This window comes from Musca domestica, unplaced genomic scaffold, assembly GCF_030504385.1.
Source record: "Musca domestica strain aabys unplaced genomic scaffold, Musca_domestica.polishedcontigs.V.1.1 2, whole genome shotgun sequence".
NCBI lineage: Eukaryota > Metazoa > Arthropoda > Insecta > Diptera > Muscidae > Musca > Musca domestica.
The window spans coordinates 3,953,307-3,975,576 of NW_026712249.1; the positions used below are offsets into that span (position 1 = coordinate 3,953,307).

The 22,270-nt window shown below is 39.2% G+C and overlaps 1 protein-coding gene across 1 annotated transcript; it reads right to left on the reverse strand.

Annotated features, from left to right (window-relative positions):
* Nucleotides 1-1,986: 1,986 nt before the first annotated feature.
* Nucleotides 1,987-19,743, reverse strand: LOC101888371 (brefeldin A-inhibited guanine nucleotide-exchange protein 3). The gene is made up of 7 exons (XM_005186396.4): nt 18,392-19,743; nt 18,186-18,319; nt 15,025-15,665; nt 14,641-14,961; nt 13,311-14,571; nt 12,870-13,243; nt 1,987-12,800 (listed from the first exon to the last, which is right to left on the reverse strand). The coding sequence occupies exons 1-7, from the start codon at nt 18,474-18,476 to the stop codon at nt 9,554-9,556; spliced, it is 6,063 nt and encodes a 2,020-aa protein (XP_005186453.2). The 5' UTR covers nt 18,477-19,743; the 3' UTR covers nt 1,987-9,553.
* Nucleotides 19,744-22,270: the final 2,527 nt, after the last annotated feature.

Consider the following 22,270-nt stretch of genomic DNA (forward strand, 5'->3'; position numbering starts at 1 on the left):
AGCATATCCAATATATGGCGCTTCCACCAAGATGGAAAAACTACAACCAACTTTAAACTGCTGTCATTTCTAAGCCACTCGTCCGACAGCTGTTAAAATTATTCCAGTGACAGCTCATTATATTGTTTACAAGCATTTTGCAAAGCATTTTGGTATGAATTTTTCAGAAAAAACCCGCGTCGCAGTGGCCGAAAAATGGCTCCTGAGCTGAACACATCGCAATATTCCATTCGTCAAATATTGAAAGATGGTGATGGTGTGGGCCGCCATAACTGACGATGGTCGCTCTCCGCTCGTATTAATCGAGTGTGGCATTAGAATAAATGCCGAATATTGTGGCGAAAATATTCTGGAGGGTGTATAAAAGCCTTGGGCACGCAAACATTTTGGCCGCAGACCTTGGACACTCCATCAGGATCAGCACCATCGCAGACAGCACGCGCCAGCCAAGAATGATTACAAAATGAGGTTCCTCGCTTCAGAGCAACATTCGGGTAGCGTGTGACGGTTTCCAATCCGTCACACGCTCCCCGATTTGTTTCTGAGAATAATAATTGAATTGTATGTACGTCGGCAAGTACTTCGTATTTTCTCTTTTGTTCGCGGACGTGCTCTCCTGTGTTATTACATATTTCACTGGTAATGCAGATCGTATGTAGTTGTCATTATTTTCGGGACACTGGTAATACAGAGGTTATGTAGCTGTTATTTCTAGCAGCGGTGCTCAAAACCGTGTTCTAGAACATGAGTGGAAACAAGAGATGATTTAAGAGAAAATTAAAATTCAGTTTTTCTTTATATTTTACGATTCTTTTTAATTTTTTTAAACATTAATGTTTGCCAAAATAATTTATAAAGCAAATGGATAAAAAATAATTGTATAAATAATGACTTAATAATGTTTTGTTCTTGATTTAAATAAGCAAAGAGAAATTTGACTGGAAAGAGATGTGTTTTCTTGAGCACCGCTGTTTCTAGTAATGTCTCATGAACATTATTCCACACACATACATTTTCGCCTTGTTCGTCCTAGTCAAATTTTCAATAATATTCGATCCTAAATTTTATGGATTTTGATGACATTTTAGTTTTACTAGGATATATACTCTATAGAAAGGGAACACCGATGAATTATTTTTTTATTTTCAAAAGGTGTGGGTCGATTATGCCAATATCCAAAGTCTATCCAAGCTTGATAGAAATCTTAAATTGTACCAAAAAATGAACGAAATCCGACATTTCTCTTTAAATGCAATCGTCAACAACAGCCAGAAAATCGACTTCAAATCTCTTGGATCGGATTTCGTTCCAAGAGACTAAGGATATAATTTTATTCATATCAAATGATAAATACCTTCTGTAGCCACGAAGCTGAGGGTATAAAAATTTAAAGTCAACTATGGGGTATGAAATATAAGTTAATTTTTAGCAGTTTGGCCGAAGTCCATACAACGAGAAGTCAACTTTTGCTCTCGACTCCTATGTGATGGATCACACAGAAGAGCATGGACCAGGACTCTGAAAGAAAAGCAAGGACTCTGAAAGAAAAGCAATAATTTAAAAATTACCTGTCATAATTGGGCAACAATCGCAAAACACCCATTTTAACGTCTACCAAAGAGAACAACAACCAGTAAATTTACAACAAAATGATAACTGGTCATATAAATAAAAGAAACAATGTTTAAGGGATTTAATACTAAGTACACTGAAGTGTCGGAACAATATCAATGATTCAATTGCAACTACTCAATATTTCAATTGTCATATTATCTTTTGTGTTTTGTTTTTTGCCTTATCTAATGTCATTAAAAGCAAATTACTACTGGCAGCGTGTTCTAATTCGATTACTCACCTTATTGGAAACACCGATCAAAGTTCAAACTCCAAATGATGAAAAAACCCAAAACAAATCTCCCAACTATATAATCAATTATAGGATCGATCCTTTTTGAAAAAAAAAAATTATATTTGGACTGACATTTTTTGTTGTTGTTCGGTTTTATTATTTATTATCATTTCTTGTTTTGTTTTTTTTTTTCTTTTTTTTTGTTGTTGTTTTTTTGTATACATATACATATAAATAAATATTTCATTATTAGTAAAGATAATTATTAGTTAATAGAGATACTGTTTGTTTTTTCGGTTTTTCAGTTTTTTGTTTTGTTTTCCGTTTACGCTAATTCATCATTTTTCCCATTCATTATTCACATACACATATTCAAGTCGAATTCGAATAAATAGTTCCGTTTTAATTAGTTTACTTTTCATCTCGCAGATAAAGTAACAAAAAGGAGAAGTAGAAGAAGAATATTTCTACACCAAAACATTGTTGATTTCCATTTTTTTTTTTTTTTTGTTTCGCATTATCCCGAATGTTTTGGATGTCTGTTGTTGTTTTGCTGTTCTCTTCTTTATTTCTGTTTTTCTTTTATTTTTTTAATTTGTAGGTTATAATTTCCAGCTTACAGCTCATTTTCTAAATTCTATCACTTACATGTAAATTAGTTTGTGTTTTACTTTTGGTTGTCCTCAATTCGAGACAAGAGAGATAGACCGAGATTTAGAGAGATCTACATTAACCCGTCTAAGATCAATCGAAGGTTGATTCTTTTTGTTTTTAATTTCAAAAGGATTACACCTTGTGGTATATATGTGTGTGTGTTTGTGTTGTGTGGGTGTCATATTCAGTATCCTTGGGGGAAGAATTGTAGAAAATATGCCAGAGAATGTATACATTTGTGCATGATCTTTGAATATAGCTTTGAGACCTTCAACGAATAGCAATATACATAAGTTCCCATTTCATGTGTCTGTATATTTACTCCTGTTTACAGTAGATAAATCGTCCATCGAAGAGCGACGTAAATACTTCTATCTAAATTCGGGGTCGAACAAGAGGTTTTCATTGGTGACAAAGTTTTTCGGCTATACACATGCACATAACCCGTGTTTCGCATGGTTAGTATTACAGAGAGAAGAAATGTTTTGATTTTTTATTTAATTGGTATCTTCCCTGCAAGCATTTTTTTTTATCAAATCAGAATCCAAAAAGTGATTTGAAGATGGAAAACGATATAACAATCTTATCAGATTAGATAAAGTAGGTCAGATGTACCAAAATTCAGGACATTTTGACAGATATTTGCCATTTGGTGCACAATTAACCCGAAATCGGTTGAAGATATGTATGGGAGCTATATCTAAATTTGAACCGATCTTGATAAAATTTGGTAGAGGTATTTCTGGGCTGTATCTGATATCTGGTACCAAATATCATTGTTGTCGAATGCATATTACGAATGTAAGGGACTTAAACATCAAATCGGACGAAACCTATGTATGGGTGCTATAGCTATATCGGAAGTGTTTCTCTCCTGTATTTTCTAGACTGAATTCGGTCGGTTGTGCCAAAAATTCAGGAGTGAGTGTCGAATGCATATTACGAATGTGAAGGACATAAACACCAAATCGGACGAACCCCATATATGGTAGCTATGGCTATATCGGAACCGATTTTCTCCGAATTCGATGTATTTGCTTCTAGACTGAATTCGGTCGGTTGTGCCAAAATTCAGGAGTTTTTTGCAGATATTGGCCATTTGTTACAAAATTAACCGGAAATCGGTTGAAGATATATATGAGAGCTATATTCAAATCTGATATCTGGTACCAAAGATCATTCTTGTGGAATGTATATTACGCTTGTGAGGGATTTTAGACCCCAAATCGGATGAAACATATATAGGAGCTATAGCTATATCTGTACTGATTTTCTCCAAGTTTGTTGTACTTGCTTCTAGAGCGAATTCGGTCGGATGTACTAAAATCCAGGTCATTTTGACTCATATGGGTAATATGGTGCACAATTAACCCAAAGTCGGTTGAAGATATATGGGAGCTATATCAAAATCTGATCCGATGATCACCAATTTCAATAGGGTTCGTCCTTGGATCAAACAAATATTGTTTGGAAAATGTCATCTCAATGGGATAATAAATGCGACCTGCATTTTGTTCACAAGAATACATAGACAGACGGACGGACATTCGGACTTTTTCATGTTACAAGCAAATGCTCAAAGACATAATACCCTGACCACTTTGAGGTGTAGGGTATAATAACAAAGGACGCATTGAAGAGAGGAAGATTAAACTCACCTAAAAATGCTTGCTGGGCTTAATTCTCTCATACGTTCTCAATTCTCCCATACGTTCTCAAGGACGTCTGTTCTCATGCTGGTCGACCCTGGCTTAACCTATTTCGAATTACTGGGTATGTAATATAATAGATTACTGATACCTATCAGTAGAAAGAGTATCAAAAATCTGGCTGCGGTCTCCTTGTCTAGATTGGAATTAGTACTGAATTGAAATAAAGTGTAAATATGGATAGATATTCTCTCTACTAGGTTGAAGAGTTAAAATAGGAATCTGTATAGGGGGGAAATTAAGATTGAGACACCCTGCTGAGTGTATTTGTGTGTGTGTGTTAATTTGTAAATAGGTGTGCATTCGTGGTTAACCGTACACGCTCCCAGTCGTCAATCATTACAATTATCTAAAATAAGTTTCTTTTTTTCTAAACATATTCTGAAGCTATACTTATAGTTATAGTACTCAGTTCTAAAGTAGAAATTTATTCATCTAATTTTGTTGTTTTTTAATTATCTTTTATGACCGGGAGAGAGTTACATTGTATATTTGTTATGTGTTAACCACTTAGTAAGGATTGTCGTACTCGAGGAATAGACATGCCATCATTTTTCAAAAAATATAATGTCTTAATTTTGTTTTGACTTTTTTTTTATAAAAGGTAAATAATAATTTTTATATATCTATATACGAGCGTTGGTGTTTTTTTTTATAATTTATATCAGTAATCGCAAAAAACCAAGTAAGATCATAGGTGGTTTACTGACAAATGATATCATTCCGACGGGAAAGATCGTAAAATTACATGTTCTACCAACATTTAACGCCGTCTATATTTCAATATTCTTATTGTTTATAACTACGTTAACTCTCCTTTACCATAAGACTTTGAAATTTAAAACATGGTGAATATGCTTTAAGTTCGAACAAGCCAAAATATATTCGGAAATATTCGAATAACTACAAGGATTTAATTGCGTTCTAATAGACCTAAATATCAATACGACTATAAACTGTTTTTAAAACCCTCATAATTCTGATTTTCGGCTCGAAACACAACATGTGGATTAATGCCTGAAATAGGATGGTACTGTAAAATGAGGGCTTCCCCAAAACGGGACCAAATTATAGGCAATTTCGTTTGAAAACACGGGGAAAATAGCTAATATCGGAAGGAACCACATAATGAGGGCTAAACCAAAACGTGGATGATTCCGAACATTTTTATACCCAACACCATACATACTATGGAGGGTATATTAAGATCGTCATTCCGTTTGTAACTCATCGAAATAATAATTGTAGGCAGAACAAAGTGTATACATTCTTGATCACCATAAAATGCTGGGACGATTCCGTCTGTTGTAATCACGCTAGAGTCAAAACGAATATAGATTGGAAGCAAAAATTTTACACAGATCAATCTTTTGTTCTTGTGAGTACATTACCCCCTGGAAGAGAATTGTCTATATAGGTCCACGATATCATATATCCCCTATATAACGGTTCCTCTCAATTTTTGATGATTTTTGCGACGTTATTTACCGGAATTGTTTCAAATTTCGGCTATACGTCTTCGTATAGCCCCCATATAACGGATTTCATTTGAGCGGCATTTTTCGTCGATTTTTTTTTTAATTTAAGTTTCTTCCAAATAGTGGAGGGTATAAAAAGTTCGGACCGGCGATTAGCTGGTTTTTTAATTGTTATACTTAATAAGGTCTTACAGTTTTAAACCCATTCGATCGGAGGAGTCTAGTTCGATCTTTCAATTTCATTTGTGTCTAAAAAGTTTTGTTTAAAATATTTTTGTTAGTGTCTAGTTCTTATTGGACTTACGATTTCTGAGCTAAATTTTATGATAAAAATACACACCAACACTCATGTAGACATAGCAAAACACATTAGCGAAGTTCAGGACTCATTGCTGGACTGGATTAGAGCAATAGAAACCGGGAGTATCACTTAACAATGGGCAATGGAATGACCGAAGGGACAATGAGTCACAAAGGATGATGTTTTTTTATTTTTGACACCTAACGAGCATTGAATCGTGAACTATGCTATTGTTGTTGTTTTTGTTGTTACTGGTGCAATAGAATTAATAAATGTTGGTTGTTCTTGCTTTTTTTGTTTCTTTTTGTTAACGGTAATTGTTGATATCTGTTGTTGCTGTTGAGTTTTTACTTTGAGTGACTTTTCTTCCAATTATTTCATCCAAAACAGTCAGAGAGAGAATAAGATTTAGAGAGAGAACATTTTACATATTGTGTTTACACATTTATTGTTATTAGTTTTTTTTGGAACGGGAATCAACTCAAAGAATGAGTTACAGAGAGAGAGTTACAGAATGAATGATAATTTAATACTGAGAGTAAATATGTATGTCGTCGTCGTATGTTTGCAGCATGTTTGTGATAAGAGGCAGATATTAGCTGATATCGATAAAAATAGAGAGAGAGAGAGCGTTCAATTTGCGATGAAAGCGGTAATGTTATGTAATTTGATGTGATTGATCATGGTAAGTAGCATATGTATTTATTTATGTAGATAGGTACAATTATGGAGTACGATTAGTTTGTTGTTGTACACTCTTACATACACTGTTTGTATGTATGTACTTAGTATATGTATATATGTATTTTGGATACGCACATATCCAAAGATAATAACAGAAACACATGTATGTATGTAGGTATATAGAAATGCTTTTTGAAAGCCAATAATAAATAGTATTATTAATGATAATAATAATAATAATGACCGTATGACAATAATCATGATAAATAGTACTTTTTTAAAAAAATAGTCTAATTTTAGGCGGTAATGGGCGGCTATGATTTTTATGTATACAGTAGTAGTTCTTGTTGTTGCAATCAATCGTTCCGTACTGTATATATAATAGTAGTAGTTATAATTTGTATTTATGCATTAGTATTTATTGTATATATGTAATATGTATGTATATGTTGTATGTATTTTATATATGTATAAATATTATTATGCGCGAATAACACGATGTTACAGCAAATTAAACTAAGTTCCTATGCATAAAGTTGCAATGTGACACGGGTTGTGAGAGAAAGTAAATCTTTAGTGAGAGCAACTCCAAAAGTGAGGTTATGAAAGTTATTGTATTGTTCGTAATTAATAAATAAAACACGTTACGTTGTATGGATATAAAAAAAGGAGAAAGGACGTTTCATTGCAACCTATCAAAGAATGAGAATTTAGACCCTGGTAATGGAAATTTTTATAGTCTTGAATTTTTATAGTCTGGAAAAGTTAACATAAGTTAAGAAGTGTCAGTCATTTTTTGAATCGTTGACCCTCTATGGAGTAAGTTCCGAAAGAATGGGCCAATATTGTCCATTTCGTATCGGACCTAAATAAATATGATATATATATATATTGCGACGTGCCAGATTTGGACTATATCGACTACTTCCTTTGTATGAGATATGTGATAATTTTTAGAAAACGTTGAAATGTGCGTGATTTCCATTTTCATACTTCATCTAATACAGATTAAAAATATTGGTATGGACAAAATTACAACAAAATCGAACATTTATATCCCATTTTAATTTAGAAATATTTAGATATATTAAGTTGTAAAGAATTGCTGGCTTGTTTTGACAGATAAAAGTATTGAAAATTGTGACCCTATGTGTGGAGGTATCAGAACGAGTTCGCAGTACCAGGGTTCTTCACAACATATCTTTGGATGTGTGAAATTTTAAGAGAGTTGGATGCTGATTTCGATTTATTTGAGCGTTTTATTTTTCAAAATCTTAAACCCTATTTGGGAGAAGAAATGGTGCGATCTCTACCATCTTTATAACATATTTAAAATGTTGATGGAAATATTGAGATGGACCAAGTCTGAATGGAATCGGATGTTAATTTCACGTTTTATGAGCTTCATGGCTACTAAAAAGTTTGAACTTTTGTGGGGGAGGTACTTGAAGGAGTGGACCGATATATCCCATCTTCATACCACACCTTGGGTTAATAAAAATATTTTGATCTGCGTAATTTAAAAAGAACCGAATGCTTATTTCGAATTTTATGATCGTTATGGTCATTCAAAACTTTGACCCTTTGTGGGGGAGGTACCAGAAGGCATGGTCCGATCTCTACCATATTTATAACAGATCTTGTGCTTATGGAAATATTGAGATGTACTAAGTCTGTATGTAATCGGAAGTAAATTTCGTGTTTTATGAGCTACATGAATATTCAAAATGTTGATCCTTTGTGGGGGAGGTACTTGAAGGAGTGGACCGATATATCCCATTTTCACACCAGACCTTGGTTTAATAAAAAGATTGTGATATTTATAATTTGAACAGAAACGGGAGCTTATTTTGGATTTTATGATCGTAATGATTATTCAAAATTTTGACCCTTTGTGGGGGAGCTTCAAGAAGGAGTCGACCGATATATTCCATATTCACACCAGACCTTGGATTATCCAAAATATTGTGATGTGTGTAATTTGAAGACAATCGGACTCTTGCATCACATTTTATAAGACTTATAATTATTACAAATTTTGACCCTTTGTGGGGGAGGTACTTGATGGAGTGGACCGATATTGTCAATTTTTGAACCCGACCTAGCAGTGATGCAAATACTAGGGTTTGCAAAGTTGGAACAAAATCGGATTATCCTTTCCCTGTCTGTGCAGTAAATTATTTTCTTTGAAAATAATGACATTTTGTGGCGGAGGTAGCGGAAGAAGAGGACCGATATTAACCACCTCCGAAGTCGATGTAAGTTTGACAATAATATTACGATGTACAATTGACTCCAATACGATGCTAGATCGACCCCAAATGTCCTGAAACGGATTTGATCCATGATACCTAGTGTCTAAAACCGTTATTTCGATGAGACACGTTTTGGCCGTATCAAATGATTTATACCCTCTGTAGCCGTGTGGTTGAGGGTATAACAATAACAAGAATCGCCTCAATAAAAAATTACTCTTTACCACACCGAGCCACTTGAAATTAATTCCAATAATTTGTGTTATTTTAAATTTTGTCTTTTTTGGTAACATCGTGTAAAATATGGTGGGGGTATATGGAGGGAATTGCAGAGATAGTAGATATTTTCTTTTGGTTTTTCCATTTTTCTTTTAACGGCTGATGACAAATGACATGTAATTTTTGTAAAAAAACCGGAGTGGAGCAGGGGGAATGCTTTAGCTTTTTTTTCTTTTTCACTTATCGTCATAGGGATTTGAGGTTAGAGGTCAGAGGACTTGCAGATAAACTCTTTACAATTGTCATCAAAAAGCACAGCCTTGGCACCGAATGTCGGTCGCCAACACGGGTTCGGTGCTTACGGCTCTTACTTACAAATCAAAATAAAACTCAACAAACAAAACCTAAAATTGATTAACTTTTAGTTCGTTACCCTGTAACTGGACCAGACGGAAGGCCTCCCGTATTGTTGGTGTCATCAGCAGACGTAGGTTGCTCTCCGCCTCTGCGGGCAGTGAGCGCAACAGCTCCATTGAGGCCACAACCAGTTGGGCGAGGGCTGCCCTTTTGTAGTTGGAGTCCTTGAGGATACTGGTGGCCCGTTGCTGTTCAATTTCCGGAGAAATCGATTCTGTTTCGGCTTTTTGTGGACGATTCGTGTCGAACGGATTGTTGCGACTCTTCGGCTGGAATTCACTGATTAATGTGGTCATGGTAATGCTCTCCTCCTCGGCTATTTGATTGAATTTGTTCGGCGAATAGTCTGTGGTCTCGGAAAAACTCGAGCCGTTGCCATTCTCAAAGTTGCCATTTATTGTTATGCACATGGACTTGATGGGTCTGCTGCTGGACCCAGATGCCAAATGTTTCAGTTCTGTATCGGAGTTGCGCAGACGTCCATTCTCAATGTCATGCAGTGTCGAATTGCTCAGATACAGCTCACAAACCAAATTCCATGCATCCTGCAGGCAGAATAGGTAGCGCACAAAGTTCTCCTTTTTCTTGACTTTGGTGGTGTTGAGCCTGGAACACGATTCCAGTATGAAGTTCAGATCCTCCGGTCCCAAGTTGTAGATAACAATGTCATTTAGATAGGAATCGACCAGAGCAATGTAGTAAATCATCCAGGAGGAGGTCATTTGTTTGTACAAATTGGCGGCGTACTCAATGTTGGCCACCTTCTGCATTAGGAATTTCAGGCCGGGTCGCGAGTCAAACTCCAAAGCGCTCGTTAGGAACTGCAGACAGCAACGTAGTAATATTTCTTTTGAGCGAAAGTCCAGGTCATAGTCATAGGTCTGTTGGCTGGCCGTGGTGTAGTTGTCGAAAATACACGTGGACACGGCCTGAGGAACACATTTCAGACGGGACAGCAGCAACTTGGCCACCAGTTGCAGTAGCATTTGATTGGCCAACAGGCCCACCACCAGTGTCTTGAAGGGTATCCGTATGACAAAGTTGTCCAAATTCGAATTGAAGCCATTGTTCTGAGGATAGAGTAGGAAGGAGTAGCTGCGGTCATCGGTTAAATGTTTGTCCAGATGGCTACTGGGTTTCGCCGATGCCGGTTCCCTTTGATTGTCCGACAAAAAGACCTGTTGAGCCAATGAGTAGATACGAGTCAATTCTTCCACGGTACTGTCACGTCTGGCGGCCACCTTGACATTGGCACAGTCCCCGTAAAAGCTGTTGGACTTTTCATGGAAAGCAAAGGAGAGCTGTCTCAACGGAGCTATGGTCACGGTGCAGGCTCTGTGTATGGCCGAACAGGCAATCATCCATTGGTATTCATTGAAGAGGGTGCCGGTGGAGAGTATGACGTGTTTGAGGCATGAAACACCTACCCGTGCCACAGTTTCCTGCACCTGGGCAGCACATTCGATGAGCACGAGCAACAATTGCTTCAGGGCCAGCGTGGCCGAATTTGATACCTTTGTCAGCGACTCTTTGGTCTCCGAGTTGGAGGAGGAGCTTTCATCGTTTGTCGTCGAATTGTTATAGTCCGTTTGCGCATGATTCCTATCCTCCAAAGGCTCTGTGACAAATTTGAGTTTCGAATATGAATTGTCACTGGGCTGGACAATTTGTGTCACCCTTGTCCGGGTGTTGGATGCTTGTTTCTGTACCTCGGGCACGGACATTTTTATGAAGTCCACCACCAGATCTGTGGTCATGCAACAGCAATGCTTAAAGTTCTTCTCAACCAGCTGCCAGGAGGTGCCCGTCTTGTTGATGTATCTCAGCCAGTCCTGGATCATGGGTATCAGCAGGTGATTGATGCAGTAGAAACCGAATTCTATGCCAGGATTGCTTAGCAGATTCTTGAAGTGTTTGAAAATGGTCTGCAGAATCGGGGCCTGGTGTGAATAGGGACACACAATGAGCGAGTTGGTTAGACCATCCAGCAGCAGGAACCACACCTTCAGCACACCGGACGGCTTGTCCATTTCATCAATCTTTACAATGTTCTCCTTGTCAATGTGCAGCGATCGATAGGAGATCATGTGCTGCTCATTCTTGGTCTGCAAATAGTCGTTGCCGAAGTAGGTGAAGTTCTCCATGGAATTGGGAATGTTGGCATCGATGATGTGTGTGTAGGAGATGCCCTTAATCTTGTAGGTCGAGTGGAAATTCGGACACTTGGGCATGTTGTACATGAAGCCCAGTATGGAGGAGCAACGCTCCAGGAAGCGTAGGGTTTCGTGCAGAAACTCGGTTGGTCTAAAGTTGGTTTCCTCACTGATGTCGGTGGCATTGCTGCTTCCGTTGCCATTGCTATTGGTGCTGCTGCTGTTGCCATTTCCACTGCCTGGCACTTCCAGGAAGGAGAGCAAACACAAAATACAATCCAAGCCAGCATTGGCAAAGACCAAGGTATTATCCGAGTCCAAAAACACCCGGAAAATATCGATTATGTTACTGGTGCTTAGCATCCGGGAGCGTGCATTGCGTAGCGTGCCGAAAAGTGGACGCCAGCCGGAACGGATTTCGGTGCGATGGGCCTCCACAATTTCATAGAGGCATGCCACAATTTGATCCTGTACATCCGAATCACAATTGTCCATGCTGAGTAGATTCTCAAATGGCTTTAGCAGGGCTTCATTGAAATGAAAATATGGCAACTCTGATTGTTCCACCAACAGGGCCGTCACTATGTCGTGTATGTACTCAATGGCTCGTTTCGATATCACCCTATCGCGATGACAGGCTGTGTCCATTAGATGGGGTCCCGTTATGGCCCACACCTTCAGAATGTGCAACAACGGCCTGGGGCTGCGAAACACTTTCAGGGTAACATCTCCAATACGATGCAATAGCAAGGACATGGGCAGAGAGTCATGTTTGCGCCATCCCTTACTGGGCCACCAAACGCGACTGCCACCTTTACGAGCCGCAGTATTCTTGTACAGCTGTTCCCGGGAAGCTCGACACAAGTTCTTGAGAAATTGACACAGCGAAGGCAGACTCAGACGTTCTGCAGCATCGCTGAACAAATTCTCGGCCTGGTGCGACAGGCCGCACAAAACCTTTGTGGTGTCATTTGGACTCAGCAGCACCGTTTCATTGGTGCCCGAATACACTTTCAGAATGGAGGTGATATTTGTGTTGGGACTCTGCAGAGGGGCTTGCAGGAAGCTGTAGACATCAACGCTGTAAGGGATTGGGGGAGATATTTAGTAACACTCTTTTCGACAATTTTTCTGGCATCCTCACACTTACCACGTCTCATCATCATCAATGGGTATGGAGGCCAAATTGAGTTTGTCATTTGGCCCGCCATTGCACTGCAACTTTTCTCCGGTCTCTATGTCTCGATTGGCATTCGGCGAGGAGGAGGAGGGAACCGAAGGATTTCTCATGCTAAACATTTCATGTTCCAGCTGGCTGACATGTCGGCACACCGCAAATATGGACTGCCAACAATCGGGACTATAGGAACCCAAGTTCAGGCCACCGCTGAGCACCACATCCATTGACATTGCCTGGCTGGCGGAAATACGTGGTCCGGTGGTCTGGCAAACATTTGATGCCAATAAATTTAGGATTTTTCCAGCCAAATGTTGCAAGTTCAAGTTATTGCTTAAAGTAGCTGCCTGCAGAGGGAATGGAAAAGTGGAATCAATTTCTGAAAAAAAAAATTCACCCTCAGTGTTTTCTTACCGAATGCAAACCATCCAGACACATGGCATACAAAGCCTCTCCATTGGACTTGGTACTTTTACTCTTCACACGTAATGTCCTCTTCGAGAGTGCCACAAATTTACTTGAACTGGAGCTGGGCAAGTCGCCCAGACCCGAACTCAAGACCATCACCATGGAATCCCAGCAGCAGGTGAGCAAGCGTCTGCTTAGTTTCTTGGCAGCCTCACGACGGGCACTGGACTGTTCATCATCGGTGTATTTGACATTGGCCGTTTGCAGGCGTTGCCATTCGCACATCATTTGTGTGGGACCCAGACCTCCGGCATCGCATAGCATATCAATCAAGGCACAGCGTGAATCTTGATCGTTCCTATCCAATGACTCCAGCAGATTGGACACCAAAACGCTCTGATAGAGTTCGCAGAGCCAAGCCGACGACAGGTAGACAAGGACTCCAGTATTCTGGACCGAAGTTACAAACTGTTGCTCCGACGTGGGTATCATGATCTCCTTCTGCATATCGGCATAGTAGCCGGCCTTCTTGAGCTGCCAGCTGAGCAGCAGGGCTGAGTAAATTGCCAAGTATATGCCATCGGCATTGATGATGGTGAAGTTGTAGTCAAAGTCGGAAATATTTGCACTGTTCTCCTGACACACTGCCGAGGCAAACTCTTGCATTGCCTCATCGACCTCAATGCACGATCTGAGCCTGGCCAGCTTGGGCACCAAATCGACACACAACGCCTTGGCAAAGTCACGTGCATGTTGCCGGTCGGCATCCACATCGGAACGTATGGGAAACACGGGCACCTCCAAGTTCGTGTACGGCCAACGATTCAATTCACCCCGCGAAGCTTCATCGCTCGAGGTGGAATGTTCCTCCTCTTCGGGCCCTTCGGTATCGCCCGAACCATTTGAGACCACATCATTTTCCACATGTTGGTCGCCATCACTTTCCGACCCCGACGAGGCTTCATAAACACTCTGGCGAAATTCGACCACAGCATCGCGATACGAGGGTGGCAAGCGGGCCATCGATTGATAGGTCAGCGGCCCCGTATAATCGGCATCTTTCAACTGGCCGTAGCGACCGTTGACCACATTGACAATTTGATCGCTAATAATTGTCTCGTTGATTTCGCCGGTGCACAATACCTGCAGACTTTGCAACAACGCCACCATGCACTCAACACTGGCCTGAAGGCTGGCCTCAACAACAAACCCAGTCCCATTGCCGCTGCCAGTGCCATAGGCACACTCTTCCATGGCATCAATCATCCTGCAGAGAGACAGAGATAGAAACAATAATTAGTTCCAGGACCAATAGTCCCACAAGAATACCACTTACAATCTGAACAGAGCCATCTCGTCGCTACATCCCGTGGGAGTTGTTTTGTCGGCATATAGAATAACAGCTAGATCGATTAATCGTTCGGGACTTTTAAAGATTTCCCTAACACACTTCAGAGGTTCGGTGCGATTTTGCGGTGTGGGCAAGAGTAACATGCGATGAAACAAGGCCTCCAACATGGGTCTTAACGAGCCATGGGAACCGGCAATGCGCAGCAGTTGTATACCCGTGAGATAAACACAACGGGCCTGGGCACCATCCAGGCCAGGTCCCGTAAAGAAACCCCTGGCCTCGTTCTCTATAATGTGAAGAGCATCCCTACAGAGGTAAAAAACATTGTTAATCTGAAAAATACCCCTTCTAATTAGCCATTTTTCTTACTTGTAGGTAAATTTCTTATCCAGATTCACTCGACCCGGTGAACCCAAGGCCGCTGCCAGTGTTGGACAAAACTTCTGCCATAAAAACGAAGTAAAATGCGGATTGGCATAGACATTACGCGGCAACGATGATGTCAGCGTCAAAATACATTCAGTCAAATACAAGGTGCAGGTGTTCTCCACTTTCTTGTTGGGCGAATTGTTCACATTTGGCTCGACCAAACGACTGCAGAGCCATTGCATTACGGGTATTACTTCGTTGTACACAGCCGTGGCCTGTGTCTGGGTCATCAGTCCAGCTGGTGCAGTTTTCTTTACATCCTCGGCCTCTTCGATGAGGAATGTGCAAAATGTTCTCAGACATTGGGATGCTGCTGCCAGTGAGGCTGCTTTTATTGCCCTCGAACCCAGTTCCCAACATTCGCCACAGCGCGATAGAATTTCAATTAATAGCCTGCCATTCAGGGTGCATGCGGGGGAACATGCCATTGCCAGGAATAGCCGCAACACATTGACGACAGTGTCCTCGTTATTGTTTGTGGGTAAGATGCCGGATGTTGCTCTTAGCAGTTGTGAGGGTAACCAAACGGAATCATCTTCCGGTTCCAGTCCAATGTAGAATCGTTCATCTTTGATTATTCTCTGTTGAAGGGACAAAAACGATGGATAAGTTTTAGTAGAGGAAATGCAATGGGGGAAGAGATGCTAGAGTGCGCCCTGTCGAACGAAGATATATCCAAAGGGAGATATATCCAAATCTGAACCGATCTCGATAAAATTTAGCAAAAGCATTTCTGAGCAGTATTTTCCCAAATATCCTTGTTACAGAGTGCATATTACGGCTGCGGAGGGCAAAACAAAACATATCGGATGAACAATATATATGAGAGCTATAGCTATATCTGAACCGATTTTCTCAAAATTTTACATACTTGTTTCTAAACTCAATTTGATAGTGAGTACCAAATTCCATCCCATTCGTGCTGATATTACACGTTTGGTGCACAATAAAAAACAAATCGGACGAAGATATACAGGGTGAGATGAAAAAACTCAGACTGCTGTCATTTCTAAGCCGCTCGTCCGACAGCTGTTAAAATTATTCCAGTGACAGCTCATTATATTGTTTTCAAGCGTGCAAAAGAATTTTGGTGAGAATTTTCCAGAAAAAAAGTTATTCGTGGTGGAATTCAAGCGTGATAGTTTGATTTCTTTATATTTAGCTGAAAAGCCACAAGTGGCTATCGTTAGAGCACTCCAGCATTTAAATGTGAATAAATCTTTTGTGTCTCGTACCATCGCTCGTTACCGCGATACTGGTAGCGTAGCCCAATGTCAAAGATGTAGACGGAAGAAAACAGCAACATCAGCAAAAATGTTTCGAAAAGTAAAGAAGTGACTTGATCGAAACCCTCGTCGCAGTGGCCGAAAATGGCTCGTGAGCTGAACATATCGCAATATTCCATTCGGCAAATATTGACAAAATGAGCTCGGGGTAAAGCCATTGAAATTCTAAAAAGTGCAAGAAGGCCGAAAGTGGTGAACTGCCGAATTTGGTTTTCTCCGATGAGAAAACATTCGTTATCCAGCAGTTTGTAAACAAACAAAATGATCGTGTTTACTTGCCAAAGAGGTCAGCTAAAAATGTGCACCTTCGGTTGGCCACCATAACTTAAGTGCCGGCCATGGTGATGGTGTGGGTCGCCATAACAGCCGATGGTGGCTCTCCGCTCGTATTAGTGGAGCGTGGCATCAGAATAAATGCCGAATATTATCGCGAACATATTCTGGAGGGTGTATTAAAGCCTTAGGCACGCAAACATTTTGGCCGCAGACCTTGGACATTCCAACAGGACTCCGCAACATCGCACTCAGCACGCGCCACCCCAGAATGATTACAAAATGAGGTTCCACGCTTCATTTCCAACACACAATGGCCACCAAAATCTCCGGATACCAATCCGTTGTACTATTGTGTCTGGAGTATTTTGGAAAAGCAAGGTTGGCACTAAAAAAGACCAAACTGTCGATCACCTCAAGCAAGCGCTTCGCCGGGAATGGGCCAAAATACCGTAGAGCAACATTCAGGCAGCGTGTTACGGTTTCATTGGCCGTTTGAAGGCCATAATTCGTGCCAAAGGTGACCAATTAGAACAAAGCAAAACTTATTCTAAATTTGATGCTATTTCCGACATTTTTTGCTTCCATTCAATAAGATTAAAAAAAAATATAAAAATTATGACGTTTGACTTTGTTGAAGTTTTTTTATCTCACACTGCTATAGCTATATCTGAATCAATTTCCACCAAATTTGACATACATGTATCTAGGATCAATTTGTCGGAGGTTCCAAATTCCATCCCATTTAGTCTAATATTACACGTTTTGGTGAACAATAAAAGGCAAATCGGATGAAGTTATAGATATGGGAGCTATATCCAAATCTGAACAAATCAAAACTTATTCAAAAATTTGATGCTATTTCCGACATTTTTTGCTTTCATTCAATAAAATGTAAAATTATGGCATTTGACTTTGTTGCAGTTTTTTTTCTCACCCTGTATATCTCAAAATTATATATTTGAAACTTCAAACTTGTAACTATTGGAAACTTTTTTTATACGAACTACCAGAAGCATCAGCATTTTTTCAATTGATTTGGATGAGATCACCACCGAGTATATACCAGATTGTAAGTAGAAATTAACCCTTTTTAATATACGAATCATTTTGATCTTAACCTTCCCGTTTTGTTGCAGGGTTTGAATATATATATATATTGAATATATCTGTATGTATAAACGTTTGCCATCCATCCTAATGTACATGAAGTGAAAAAAGTCAAAATCCAAACCTTTTTGGTAAGGATGTCACGTACTGACAACATCTTGAATCGATATGATGACGATGATGACTCCCTATCGTAATATACATATGTATGACCATGTACTTTAAAAGCCCACAAAAAAACTGGCTGTCGTGCACACATTCACCCACACACACACACGCACACACAAACGCTCGAACAAATGCCCAATGCATGTGACCCTATAAGGATCTTGGGACACGCATAAGTACTTCAACAAACTATGGAGGCTTTTCTTCGTTCGTTCATCAATTGATGATAGGTTCACCCTCACACCCAACCAAGACATCACTTACATGCAATCCATTTAGACCCATTGTCACAAACTTTGGACGTTTGGTATCCAGAGCCATTTGTAGGGCTGTAAAGCACACCGAACGCAGTTCATGTGATGGATCCCTGTGTATGCCATGTTGGCGATATAATTTGTCTGGAATCGAAAATTGATTAAAAAAAATTAAAAAAAGAAAAAAAGGAACATGAAGTTGTTCCATTGTCTTACCATAGGCAATTTGTGCAGTTTGTCGCAGGGCATTGTGCTTTGTTCCCGTCGACTCTTTTATTATCAATAGAAACAGGTCCTCCATACTGCTGCCGATGCTATTGTTCCTGTCTCTTGTTTGTGTTTGTGTGTCTATGTATTACACACACACAAACCACAGTAATTTTCTTTGCGAATTTGTTTATCGGAGTAAAACTTATATTTCGTCGTCGTCTTTAAATTTCAATTCAGCATTTTGTCCAACTTGATTTGAATTTTCTGCATTTTTCAATTGCTTGGATGGTACTGCTGCTGCCACTGGTGTGTGTATATTTATCCTTCTGCTCCGCTGAATGTCACATATGTTTGCTTTGCAGTAAGTATGACTCAACTTGTAGAAAAAATGTACCCACTTTTTGGAAATTCAAGGTTTAACAACTTCCTTTTTCCTTTTCTAATTGAAGTTTTCAATTGTGTCCTTTTCTTAAATCATCGCCAGCACAATTTTCGTTTACTTTGCTTTAATTGTTTTCTTCTTAAATTTATTTAATTTTACATGGGAAAATATTCTAAATTTTCTTTGGTTTTTCTTCTGTGTTTTTTTTTAGGGAAAATTTATTTTCCTTTACTATTGTCTGTGTTGAGAATTTATCTGAAATACTGTTTGGGTTGCCACAACTAACTATGGGTCGTTCGTCATTGTGACTCGATGGTTGGTTGCTTGGTATGCACACTAACAGTGGTAGCGGACCAGATAGGTTTGTACTGCGCAGGTCTGTCCATTGTCGGAGCGAGATTTGTGCGTGTGTGGAGGAAAATCAATACATTTTTGACATTTCTCCCTTACGCGCGCCTTTCTCTTGACTGGTTCATTAGTCCGTCTTCAGCATGAAGCAAAGCTGCACATGTTTATCCTAATTGTAAATTCACATCTGTCTATTTTCCGGGAGGTGTGACATTGGGACGTAACCACATTTTGCCGTTGTAACCAGGAGGACATAATAAAAAAAATATGAAAATTTAAAGGATGCAGGAAGTTGAAAGAGTAAAATACATTCGTATCTTAAAACCCAGCTGTGTCGAACTCCCAAAATGGACAAAAAATGTTTCCCTGTTTCCCCAATGTTTTTCTCCTACAATTCCATTCTGTCCTATGTTACAATGGTCGTGGCGTGGTGTATTATGTTACGTCTACTCATTACAGATATACTTCATCGGTATCATCGTTATCTACAGCCTGTTGGTATCTCGCACCATGTACTCGGTACGGCAGCCAGCAAGCAGAGTGTGTAGTGGAAATATTAATGGCGATTACAGTGAGGTTACGTTTGTTAACAAACAGGTGGTTTATCTGCAATTGTTTGGCTCCATCAAGGATGTATGAGGAAACGGATGGATGTTCTTAAGGATTTTTATTCTCAAAAGCATCTCTTTCAGTCGTAAACGAAAACACACATTTGCAAGCACACACACACACACACACTCAAACAAAGGATATTCTTTGTGAATTGCATCATTTTTATTCCGTCTCTTGTTTCCTCCATGAATAATCATCGGCTGTTTTGTTTTGAATACAAAACATAAGTATGTATTATCAGCGGACAAGTTGTTATGTTATTCGAACTGTTGAAAATGAATTATCACATATTCTTCAATTTGAACTGCAATAAAATATTCGATTGCTGTCATTTTCATATAAAAATGTTTTGTTCAATAAATTTAATTGTCTTTCTAAAAAAATCATAAATCGCATTAAAAACGAACGAACTCAAAGACTGCCAAATTTTAAATGGACACTCCTTCCGTTGATATTTAAAAACAATCAATTCAATTGTTTTTAAATATCAATGGAAGGAGTGATCAATTTTGTGGCTTCATAAAAATCATGATTTTTATACCCTACACCACAAGGTGGTCAGGGTATTGTCTTTGTGCAGGCAAAAGGAAAGGTGATAGGCCCATAGTTCCTTTTCATTATCTGCATAGAATCACATTCTGAGTCGTTTTTTAGATGTCCGTACGTCAGTCTGTCTGTCTCTCTGTCCATGTATTTTTGTAAACAAAGTACGGGTCGCATTTATTGGCCGATCCAGATGAAATTTTGCCCAAGTTATTTGTCTGACCCAAGGACGAACCCTATTAAAATTGGAGATAATCGGCCAAAATTAAGATATAGCTCCCATATATATCTTCGTCCTAATTCCCTTTTATTGTGCACCAAACGTATAATATCACCACAAATAGTATGGAGTTTTGCATATACGACCAAAATAAGCCTGGAAATAAGTATCCCAAATTTGATTGAAATCGGTTCAGATATAGTTATAGCTCACATATATATTATTCATCCAATATAATATGTTTGTCCTACACAGCCGTAATATGCTCTCTGTAACAACAATATTTGGGGAAATGTATCAAATACAGCGCAGAAATGCATTTCCCAAATTTTATCGAAACATGTAATATTAGCCAGAATAGAATGGAATTTGGAACTTTCGACCAAATTGAGCCTAAAAACATGTGAAATGTGGTAAAAATTGATTCAGATATAGCTATAGCTCCCATAAACAGGGTGAAATAAAAAGTACTGCAACAAAGTCGAACGCCATAATTTTTAATTTTTTTTAATTTTATTAAATGAAACCAAAAAATGTCGGAAATAGCATTAAATTTTAGAATAAGCTTAGATTTGTTCAAATTGGTCACCTTTGCCACGAATTATGGCCTTCAAACGGCCAATGAAACCGTCACACGCTGCCCGAATGTTGCTCTTCAGTATTTTGGCTCCATTCCGGCGAAGTGCTTGCTTGAGGTAACCGACACTTTGGTATTTTTTAGTTCCAACCTTGCTTTCCAAAATACTCCAGACACAATAGTCCAACGGATTGGTATCCCGAGACTTTGGTGGCCATTGTGCGCTGGAAATGAAGCAAGGATGCTCATTTTGTAACCATTCATGGGTGGCGCGTGCTGAGTGCGATGATGCTGAGTACTGTTGGAATGTCCAAGGTCTGCGGCCAAAATGTTTGTGTTCCCAAGTCTTTAACACACCCTCCAGAATATTTTCGCGATAATATTTATAATATTTTTTATTACATTTATTCTGATGCCACGGTCGATTAATACGAGCGGAGAGCGACCATCCGCTGTTACGGCGGCCCACACTATCACCATGGCCGGTGCTTGAGTTCTGGTGCGCATTTTCATCTCACCTCTTTGGCAAGTAAACATGATCATTTTGTTTGTTTACAAACTTCTGGATAACGAATGTTTTCTCATCGAAGAAAACCTAATTTGCCAGTTCACCACATTCGGCCAAGCGAAGCAACTTTTTAGCTCTTTTGATACTATTTCCTTTCTGTTGCGATGTAAGTTCTTGCACTTTTTGGAATTTCAATGGCTTTACCCAAGCTCATTTTTTAATATTTGCCTAATGGAATATTGCTATATGTTCAGCTCACGAGCCGTTCGGCTACTGCGACGAGGGTTTGGATCAAGTCGCTTCTTTACATTTCGAACCATTTCTGCTGATGTTGCTGTTTTCTTCCGTCTTCCATCCACTTCCTTGACGTCGGACTACGCTACCAGTATCACGATAACGAGCGATGGTACGAGACACAAAAGATTTATTCACATTTAAATGGTGGAGTGCTCTAACGATTGCCACTTGTGGTTTTCCAGCCAAATATAAAGAAATCACACTATCACACTTGAATTCCATCATGAATAACCTTTTTCTGGAAAATTCTCACCAAAATGCTTTTGTACGCTTGTAAAAATATATAATGAGCTGTCCCAGGAACAATTCTAACAGCTGTCGGACGCAGTTTTTTGCAGTTTTTTTTATCTCACCATGTATATATTTGTTCAACTATTTCATGCATGTAGGTATGTTAA